The following is an 11,036-nucleotide window of genomic DNA, read 5'->3' on the forward strand; positions in this document are numbered from 1 at the left end:
GCCTTTCATTTCCTATTTTGAAGATGAGTTTCCTTCCACTCCATAACTGGCAACTCCCCCCCCCCCCCCCCCCTTTTTTTTTTTTTTTTTTTTTCCCCCTTTTCTTTTCTTCCTCTGTCTGGGTATAGTTTTGTCTTACACTGTGCGGTAGGACTTGAGTTTGAGCTTTTCTGTATGAATGATATGCTTTCTGAAAACTCAATAAAAACACTTTGATTATTATTATCATACCGGAAGAGAAGTTCCTCTCCTGTCCCTTTCAGATAAGGACCATTCGGGGGGGCGGGCAAGATGGCGGACTGAGCAGTCGCATCCGTCTGAACTCCTCACTAAAGTCCCGATGTTTTAATCTTGAAGTTATAAAATCCACTCCTTTGAGCTATATTGACGACGTTTCAGCCCGAACATGAAGAAAACCAACAACACGAAACCTCCGGCAGTGAAAAACCTCCCTTTTACAACCCAGAGAAACAGCGAGCATGACTACCCAGCTCCGATGGAAACTGCTAATTCCAGCAGCAACAAGAGGGACAGACTGTTAACAACCCCTGATAATACTCCTGAGAAACCACATATGGAGAAAAAAGCAAAAGGTACGGCTAGTGATAATGACTCCAACACATCCACTGACACTATACTGAAAGCTATTGAGAGTCTTGGAAAACGTGTTGATGACCGCATGGACGAAGTTAGCAAACAAATTCAACAACATAGCGCCATGCTGGCTTCCATCGCTAAATCAGTGCAGTTTAATTCAGAGGAGCTGCAAGAATGCAAAAAGAAAATAAAACACCTGGAAAAAGAGATGGAATCAATCAAAAAAGATAATGACGATATTAAGGATCGTGTATTGAGCCAGGAAAGATACAAAAGAAGATGGTGTCTTCGTATCAAAGGGAAAAAGGAGAAAACAAATGAAAATATCAGAGAAGAAGTGGTGGAACTTCTAGGAAGGATTGCTCCGGACCTAGAGACGAAGATGGAAGAAGCAGTTGATGTTGTCCACAGAGTGGGAAGAGCGGTGGAGAATAAGCATCGACAAATCATTATTCTGTTTGTGAGACGTGCCGTGAGAGATGACATCTGGAGGCGAACAAAGGCTTCTCCCGTGTGCAAAGAAGAAGGCATCCGCTTTGCTGAAGACCTGACCCCAGAGGACTGGAGATCCAGACAAGCATTGTGGCCAAAAATCGACCAGGCACGGAAGGAAGGCAAGGCTGCAGGCTTCAGGGGCCCTTTTGGTTTCATAGAAGGCAAACGCATCAGGGTAGAGACTCCAGGTACGGGCTGACATCTGACTACGAAAGGAATATACAGTGGAACATTTCGGATGATGGGACTTTTACCTACTCCATCTCCTAAACTTCCTCTTTAAAGCTGTTCATGTGTTCCGTGTTGCAATTAAAAACTAATATTTCTTTTTTTTCCTTTAACACAAGGGGACTTAAAGACTCAATTAAGCGCAAAGCTGTTTTTCTGTTCTGCAAGGGGCAACAGGCAAATTGTTTTTTTCTCCAGGAAACTCATTCTGAGGAATCTGATGTGAAATTTTGGTCACAACAATGGGGAGATAAAAATTTTTTTAGTCATGGTACAAACAGGTCGGCTGGGGTTGCTATTTGTTTCAACAGATGTCCTGGTAGGTTTTTGTGCAACATGGCAGACAAAAATGGACATTGGGTTGCCTGTGTGTTAAATACTGATAATACTCTGATTATTTTGGTTAATGTTTATGGATACAACAATGATCAAGAGAATAAGAACCTGCTGCATCAAATTTCTACAGTTATAAAGGAACTTTATACCAAATTCCCTAATGATTATATAGTAGTTGGAGGTGATTTCAATGTGACTCCTGATGAATGGTTGGATAGATGGCCTTCAAAGTTTTCAAGAGAACATAAAAACCCAATATTTGAAAAATTCGCTAATGATAATAAATTAATAGATGTATGGAGAGTGTTAAACGAAGATGTAAAACAATTCACCTGGCACAAACCTAATGGTCAAAGCAGGTCACGTATTGATTATTGGTTGGTATCCAACTCAATTTTACAATATGTTAAGGAAACAGTCATTTCTAACAGTCCCTTAAGTGACCATTGCGCCATTATTCTGAGACTACAAAGCAAAGACCAAAACAACACATTTAAGGATTATTGGAAATTTAATTGTCAGATGCTGAGAAATGAGGAGTATTGTAATTCTATTAAAAAATGAATTTTAGATGTCCAGAATGATGAAGCCATCAATACACCGATACTCAAATGGGAATATCTTAAATTTAGAATCAGAAAAACCTTAATTGCATTCGGTAAAAAGTTAAACAGACAAAGAAAAGAAGAGGAATCAAATGTAGTGAAAGAACTTATGAATCTGTATGCCAAATTGAATTGGACTGAGGAAGAAAAAGGAAAAATTTATAATTTACAATCTAAGTTGGACGAAATGTACCTTTATAGAGCCAAGGCTGCTTATTTGCGATCCAAAGCCAAGTGGATAGAAGAGGGTGAAAAGAACACTGCCTATTTTTGCAATCTAGAAAAACGTAGACAAGAATATAACTCAATATGTAACCTAATAATCGACGGAGAGGAATGTACAGACCCTAAACGCATTTCAAATGAAGTATTTACTTTTTACAGTAACCTTTATAAGTCTTCATACTCAGAACAAAATGTCACCTCCTTCTTTGACAAAATCAGTAATTGGATTCCAGTAATTGATGATAATTTTAGAGAAATTTGTGATGAAGACCTGACTATAGAAGAATTTGATTTTGCTATTAAGAGCATGGCATCTGATCGTTCACCGGGACCAGATGGTATAACAACTAATTTCTATAAGCACTTTTGGGAAGACCTAAAATTACTATTATTCAGTGCAATAAATGAATGTATAAATCATAAGGAGCTTATGACAACAATGAAACAGGGAGTTATAAAATTAATTCCAAAACCGGGGAAAGATAAGAAAAAACTAATTAATCTAAGACCTATAACACTTTTAAATACAGACTACAAAGTTTTTACAAAAGTTTTAGCCACAAGACTAAAAACAGGTATTTCTGAAATAATTAGCCCAACACAATCAGGATTTCTCAAAGGACGGTTGATCCGAAATAATATCCGCTTGGTTTTGGACCTCATCGATTACAATTACCTAATTAAGGATGATGGTTTTATGTTGTTCTTGGACTTCCATAAAGCATTTGATTCTATTGAACACACTTTTATTATTAAGACATTTAAACATTTTGGGTTTGGTGATGCATTTCTGGATATGATCACTATGTTGTATACTGATATTAATAGTTGTGTTTCTCTTTTAGAAGGCACATGTCCCAGGTTCAGGGTGGAGAGAGGTATCAGGCAGGGCTGCAGCATCTCACCTCTTTTATTCATTGTAGCCACTGAATTACTTGCTATTACTGTCATAAACTCAAACATCAAAGGATTAGACATAAATAATCACAAATTAATAATAAGTCAGCTTGCCGATGATACAACAGTCTTTCTAAAAAATAAAGAACAAATTCCATTGGCCTTAGATACAATAAAGATCTTTTCTGATGCTTCTGGACTACGCCTGAACCTGGACAAATGTGAACTCATGAGTATCCACAATTGTTCTCACTCTTCTTTGTATGATATACCTGTCAAAAATGAAATCAAATATCTTGGAATCTGGATAACTAAATGCATGGCTGATAGTGAAGAAAAAAATATTCAGAATACAATTGACAAATGCAAAAAAACTCTAAACCATTGGCTACAGAGAGATTTAACGTTGTTTGGCAGGATAATGTTGACCAAGGTTGAATCTTTGTCCAGATTAATCTATCCAGCTTATTCCCTAGCCATCCCACCAAGAATTATAAAAGACATCAATAAGGTGAATTTTAATTTCATATGGAAAAATAAACATCATTATGTTAGTAACAGGGACTTGATAAAAGATTATGAAGAGGGGGGTTTAAAAGCAATCGATTTTGAAATAATGAATGGCATTTTAAAGATTAATTGGCTACGATCTTTCTTGAAAAATGATAATGAGATCTGGTTCTTGATACCATCTCTTATTTTCAACAAAGTTGGGGGGGATCCAATTCCTTTTAGTATGTGATTTTGAAATTTCTAAACTACCCATAAAACTTTCCAAATTTCATCAACAAGTTCTGTTAAATTGGAAATTAATGTTTAAACATAACTTTAGTCCCCACAATGTTCCATTGTGGAATAATAGGGTGATATTGAATCGGGGGAAATCTATGTTTGTGGAAGAATGGATGACAAAACAAATTTGGTCTGTGACACATATAATGGATGAAAATGGAGATATACTTGAATTAAACAGGCTTAATGAGAAATATGACATGAGTTGCTCGTTCGAGCTCTATAAAAAGGTTTCACAGAATATCCCAACAGTCCTTGTAAATACGGTAAAGAACAATTTTTCAAATATACAGACTCCAAATTTGCATAAAGTTAAACTAGATGGTCTTGACTTGGTTAATGGAAAATGCAATAATCAGTTTTTGAGGAGGTATTTGGTTAACACCTTATATCCAGGTAGGACAAAACATTCACTTGTCTTTAAAGATTATAACAAATCTGAGATCTCGTTGATCAGAACCAAATATTTAACATTTCCAATTCCCCCCAAATTTAAAGAAGTCCATTTTAGAACTACAAAAAATATTTACCCCTCCAATGAATTTATGAGAGACAGATTTAAATTTGTGTTAGACAACTGTTATATTTGTAAAACAACTTCGGAAACAACAGAGCACATGTTCTATGGATGTGTGACAATCCAGAATTTATGGAAATCTCTCCATGTCCTAATATTGTCCCAGTATGGATATATTGATTTTTGGTCTTTTCAAAATATTCAAATTGGAGTAATCCTTATGGACAAAAATAGTGAGTTTTTAGTTAACAAAGTATTACTTACATAAATGCCGATATGCTAAATCCCCCCCTTCATGGCCTGCTCTTAAAAACGACCTCTCCCTGTTCCGTAAATCTCTTAAGCTGATAAATAAGCCCCAAGCAATCAAATTGCATAGATTTTTAGAGGAGTTTGATTTTTCTTAGCCCCTTATTTAAGTTATATGTCTTGTTTATGGAACCTCACTTTTAGAGATTTTATGATCCCCTTGTCTTCTTTATTTCTGTTCCTTGTTTTTCATTCTTTTTTTATTCTTATTTATTTTTGTATTGGTTATTCATCTTTTTATATTATTATTATGTAGATGTGTGAATATAAATGTGTATGTATACATGTGTATATGCAAATATATGTGTGTGTGTGTATATATGTTTACTTTTAGTTATTGTCGATTTCATTGTGGTGTATAGGAGATGTGATTCTGTTCTGATTGTTTTAATATGTCGCTTGTCTCTTTGAGATTGTCATTGTTATTGTTCTAAATAAAGTTCTTAAAAAAAAAAAAAAAAAAAGATAAGGACCATTCGCCCATGTGTGGCTGGACTGTGGGATTATGGGACTGTGGGAGGGTAATTTTAGCATATGGAAAACATGTTTTAGCCTTGTTTTAATAGTGTATAGTTAGTTCTGCCGGCAGGGTTTTTAGCAGGTTGCAACACTTTTTTTTGTTTGTTTTTTTGTTTTTTAAATTGTATACGGGGAATTTTATCTTGTATTTGTGACTCTGGCTGAGTTTCTTTTATGGAAATAAATGGTGTTTGAAGCCAGCTAAGTTTCTGTGCCCTGAGCGCTGACCCGCTCACTCCCCTTCCTCTTGTATGTGAACAGACGTGGTGGGGAAAATTTAGGTCCACCAGTGTTAGCGGCTACAATGACAGAAATAGAGGAAAATTACATTTTCTCTGTAGCAGTTCATGGATTTCATAAGAAACACACTTTAGTTCACACAAAGCATAAAGACAAAAAAGCAATATATACACTGAAAAAAATGCAATAGGGTGGTTGTTGAATTTGCATAGAATTACTTCATATATCCAGCATGACAAATTTAAATTTCACATCTAAACATATTTTTGTCTTTTAATTTTCACATATTCTTTAAGAATATTCATTCTTTTAGAACAAATCATGTTGAAAAGAAACAAGTTAGTCGTGTTTTATCCTCAAGCTCCGCCCCCTGGAAAGGAAAAATCTGCTGCACTGTCCGCCATTTTTGTCTCTCGCTTTGGAAAATCTACTACCATCTGGAGTTTTACACTTGAAGGTAAATAAGATTTTAAAGCTAACACACCAGTGAGAAAGAGTGTAGACCCTTTATATATGTGGACTTTTACTGGGGTGTTGTTATTTTACAGGTATGTGGGCTGTTTATCGAAAACCATGAAAGGCCAATGTTAGCTAGCTCCAGTTAGCTAATGGTAACCGAAATTATGCGATAAGCAAATTAGTAATTAACATATATAATGTGAGTTAATATTGTTTGTATATGACTAGTTTGTTGAAACATGTCTGCTGCCAATGTGACTGCTCACACACGGTAATATTACCAGCACATAGCCACAGCCGCTATAAACATGCTGAAAGGTCAATCTAGCTTCTGTAGTCAGCAGCTGGAAGACTCAACACAGACCCAAGATTCAGTGTAACGGTTATCTAAATGTTGTGTGTCCTGTTTGTAAGCCCAGAAAAAGAAATTAAATAAAATGACGGCCTTGAGCTTCAAGCTAATGTAAGCGCAATGCTATAGCATAAAGCGACTAATGCAATGACGAGGTTGTTAAATTAGTAAAAACACAGTAAATATATCCAACATGAATCATTTATATTTTTGGTCTAAACATAATTAAGTCTCACGCCTTTCACTTGTTTTAGAAGGATGTTCAGTCTTTTAAAACCAGTCATATCAAAATAACAGAAAATAGTTATGTTTTCTGTTGAAACTCCACCCCCCGCTAATGTGCATTAGCTTTTTTTCAATGTGTGCCCAGTCACATTCGCTTGTTTTTTCTCAGTGAATACAGACTAACAAACTTGTGTCCATTTAGTTAACTGGTTGTACCTAAAATGTTTTAGTTAAACAGTTAAATAAGCTAGTTTGCCATGGGGTGTGCTCTGTGTGTGTTGGGGGGGTGTCTTCACTAAAGTGGGTTTATTTAGGGCATGACACCTATGCAGTACTCATTAGGAGAGGAACTGCGTGACGTGGGGCTTTATTTCATGTTCTGGGGCAGTGAATGTAATGTACTGATAACATGTTACAGACACACAAAAACCCAACAAATTATTTTAACTGATTTATAGAGAGACTGAGAGGAGGGCTTAAAGAGATAAAAATAATGACAGTATAAATATGTTAAATTTATTTTTTCTGTATCGATATATGATGCTTATCCCTGCTGAAGGGCAGATTGGTGTTGCTTCAGAACAATTCTCTAGCGCTGTTATGTAGAGGTGTTACAGTTAATGTTTTAATAACATTATTTTATTTACTAGTGAAGATTTGCATATGTTATCTCACATTCTGTAAGGTAAATTTTCTGGAAAGGTCAAATTAACTAATTTAACTAAGTATTAATGAAAGACCTTGATGTGTATATGACAATAATAGATGTAGTTTATGGGTCATTTGGCAGAACTGCAAAATGGCCAGAAGGAGGCAACTGCTGTGGTTGCAAACAGGCTTTGGGTGGTATGGAAGTAAGGGCAACTATGGAACTGCTCAGCAACATGGGACCCATAGCTAATAAATAGTAATATGACAAAAAATAACAACTTTGTGTGGATGTAACCTTGTGAGATTTGAGATTTTGACAGCATTTTTATGTGACAACTTCTCTTTTTAGATAAATGCAGAGTTTAAGCGCGTTACCACCATGCCACTGCAGTCCATATTACTCTCGCAGATAGATGTGCTATCTGACAAACTAATAAAGGTCTTCAAAAGGCGAGGAGGACAAATAGGAAGAAGACTTCAGAACATTCTGGAGCCCACGGCCCAGGTAAGAAAAAAATTAATTTGTGTATACACTTTAGGGAAAATAATAATTTTAACAAAATGCTGCTTGTCACTCTATGCCAGGAGTATGTTGAAAATCACCTGGGATTTTCACAATTTACCATGGGTGCGTTTTTTGTTTGTTTTTTTCCTTTACCTGCATTAGAACTATGTGTGGAGTTCATAGTTGAACACCTCTCTATGCTCTGACAGTATTCTGCTTCTTTGCATGGAGATTTCACTTCATGCATTACCTTTTTAAGCATTCTGAGGACTCAAATCACATGCTGTAATGAATCCATTTTTTTTTTTCACCTAATGTGTTAATGTTAATATTTTTTGGAATAGTGACACAGATTAAAATAAGATTTGGTATAATGTTCTTTAACCAGTGTTCTGTTTAATTAAATTTTGGAATTCTGCATTTTCTAGGCCACAGATGAAGCCATTATTCAACGATCTAATAAGGAAACAACCATGGGAATTTACATCATAAAGTCAAGAGATGCCAATGGCAGCCCTGAGGACATCAGGATAGTCCTTGAAGGCCAGAGAGTCTGGCAGGATTTGGATAACTATACCCTAGCAGCTGCAATGCTGTTTGGACTAATGTACACTTTGAACCTCACCTACCCACTGGAAAAGTATACCTTTGAGGTATTATAGAAACTGGTTATGGAGCTCAAAAGGAACAGCCTTTCAAAGAAGGCCCAGGTTTTCAGGACCAGACTGTACGATTGAACAGTTTTCCAGTTATGATGTGGGAACAACATGTTTACCTCTTCGAATATGTACCATCCTTTGTTTTAAGCCAGCACTGGTAAAGTTGCAGTACATAGTGAAACTTATTTTTCTGGCACTTTTCAACTTGGGGCCTTTATTACTGCAGTTTTCACTTTTCAAGCCATGGCTCTTTTAAAAAAAAATTCTAACTTTGAATTTCCATTTTTCTCAATGGAAATGGTGCCTTGCACCAATTTCACCAGTTTGCAATTTTTTTCCCAAGGTGCACCACTACAAACAGATTGCATCGTCTAGTGATTGTGATGTTTAATGATAGAAGCAAGCCAATACTAATCAGTTTAGGTCTCTTGGTTTTGTGCCTGTGGGTTATAATGATATTTTAAGTCTCTTCTTTGTGTCATTTTAATAATTACACCCCTGTTGCCATATTACCTTATGGCTCTTACATTTAAAAAACTATTTTTTACATAAGCGCGATGTCATAAGGCCCCACAAGGTTGAATTCAGGTTACAGCAGATAACTTTGAGGAATGTTGTGGAATGTTTTTCAAGAGATGCATTGTACAAATATGACTCATGTATATTTTGGAAGCCTGAATTGAAAGTCCATTGTTACAACTGTGTAGTATTTTCAAAAATACAGGTCATTGTTCAAAAATGTTTTGCTTATTTCTTTGATTGAGAGAAAGTGTACAGTACATACAGAAAAATCAGCCTCAATGTAGTTTTATATATTGAACACTCAATTATATATTAGATTATATATTATATATTAGAAATTTGTTATAAAATAAGCTTACCATAAAATAATCTTGTCAATATAACACATAGTAGTCCAATACAATTAACACAAAAAGTTCATGTCTGATAAACAAGTGGTTTCTATAAATATTTGACCGGAATGAAGTGCAACCGATTACAATGATTTATGTTTATCCCACTGATTATTTTTTTCAGTGTAGACTGTTATCTTCATTTTAGATGTCAAAGTATTTGCGGCTCCCAGTATTTTCTTTTGCGTGGAAATCACGTCCAAATGGCTCTTTGGGTGCGGTTGCTGACCCCTGAGGTAGACCATTGAGCATATTGCATCTTGTTTTTTAACTTACTCAATTAGCAGATTTCACTGGAAATTTTTATTTAATTGTCACGGTCTGGCTGGCAGACCATGGGGATGAGGAAAGTAGGACCCAAAACGCAGGACTCTGCGATGCCACAGTGCACTTTAAATAAAGTGAATAGACGGGTTAGTCCAACAATTAACTCAGAGATGCAATTTGCCAATGGTGCTCATCCCTTGCTCCCAGTGCGTCCCGTGCTGTAGCTCCCTTAGTGTGTGTGCTCCCCAACTCGCTTCTTCGCCCGACTTTCCTGGAGGAAGAAGGACAATCCACAATTAGCCACACGCCTAGCACAGACTATACCGGTCAGGAGTAATAATCCCACGTCGACTGTCGCCGCGAGTCCAGGTTAAATACCTCTTCCTAGCCGGGAGGGATGATTACCACCAGCTGGTCAGGTAATCAGCTGCAGGTGGGCCAGCAACAGCGAAGAGGGACTCCCGATGACGACAGTCGCCCGGACACGCCTCTCCCACGACGCGCGCTTCCGTCAACAGCCCCGAGGACCGGGGAGAGAGAGAGAAGCAGACACACGCGCACACACACACACACACTCTACATACAAATGTGGACAGAACAGTAGACGACACTGCTCTCGGACCCCTGAGTCCTCCAGAGCCGGTCCGTGGCATTAAGATATATGCTATATGAATTTTGACAATATGATGCGGTGTTTATAAAGGGACTGAGAAGGAAAGGTAAATTTCGAGCAAATTTCATTAAAAAAAAACAAAACAGATCTACGCTCACACCTTTGCGCGTGCGCACACGAAGTGCTGCTCTTATGGAACGCGCGTGCGTTATATTCGATTTGTGCATGTGTCTGTTTGTAACGTCACTGAAAAAGCTACGGTTTGAAATTTTTCTTCTGCACCTAAATTTTCTGTTTCAGATTAGTGATGGGATTTCCGGCTCTTTTTAGATAACCGGCTCTTTCGGTTCGGCTCACTAAAAAGAGCCGGCTCTTTCGGCTCCGAACCGGCTCTTCAGGTTGTTTTGTTGCTTTAATTTATTTATTATTAACAGTATTATAAAATTATGCACAAAAGGAATTACTAACGTGAAAAAAGTGGTTTTATTTATATATGTTTATATATAAATATATGCGGTGGTCCCTAGAGACAAAACACGTACAAACTCCAAGACACATTTCTAGCATGAACTGAACTTCCAAAGCAGAGCTACTAGATCACTTAAATTACACAATTAAAAGCATGTGTGTA

General features: G+C 36.8%; 1 protein-coding gene across 1 annotated transcript; it reads left to right on the forward strand.

Moving 5' to 3' along the window:
• Positions 1–6,081: 6,081 nt before the first annotated feature.
• LOC146583427 (uncharacterized) lies at positions 6,082–9,330 on the forward strand. Its single transcript, XM_085280730.1, has 3 exons — positions 6,082–6,217; positions 7,807–7,952; positions 8,381–9,330. The coding sequence occupies exons 1-3, from the start codon at positions 6,082–6,084 to the stop codon at positions 8,612–8,614; spliced, it is 516 nt and encodes a 171-aa protein (XP_085136856.1). The 3' UTR covers positions 8,615–9,330.
• The last annotated feature ends 1,706 nt before the right edge of the window (positions 9,331–11,036 follow it).

This window comes from Mchenga conophoros, linkage group LG1 (assembly GCF_057382185.1).
Source record: "Mchenga conophoros isolate Kocher_MC1m ecotype Shallow Benthic linkage group LG1, M_conophoros_male_GT1.1, whole genome shotgun sequence".
Lineage (NCBI taxonomy): Eukaryota > Metazoa > Chordata > Actinopteri > Cichliformes > Cichlidae > Mchenga > Mchenga conophoros.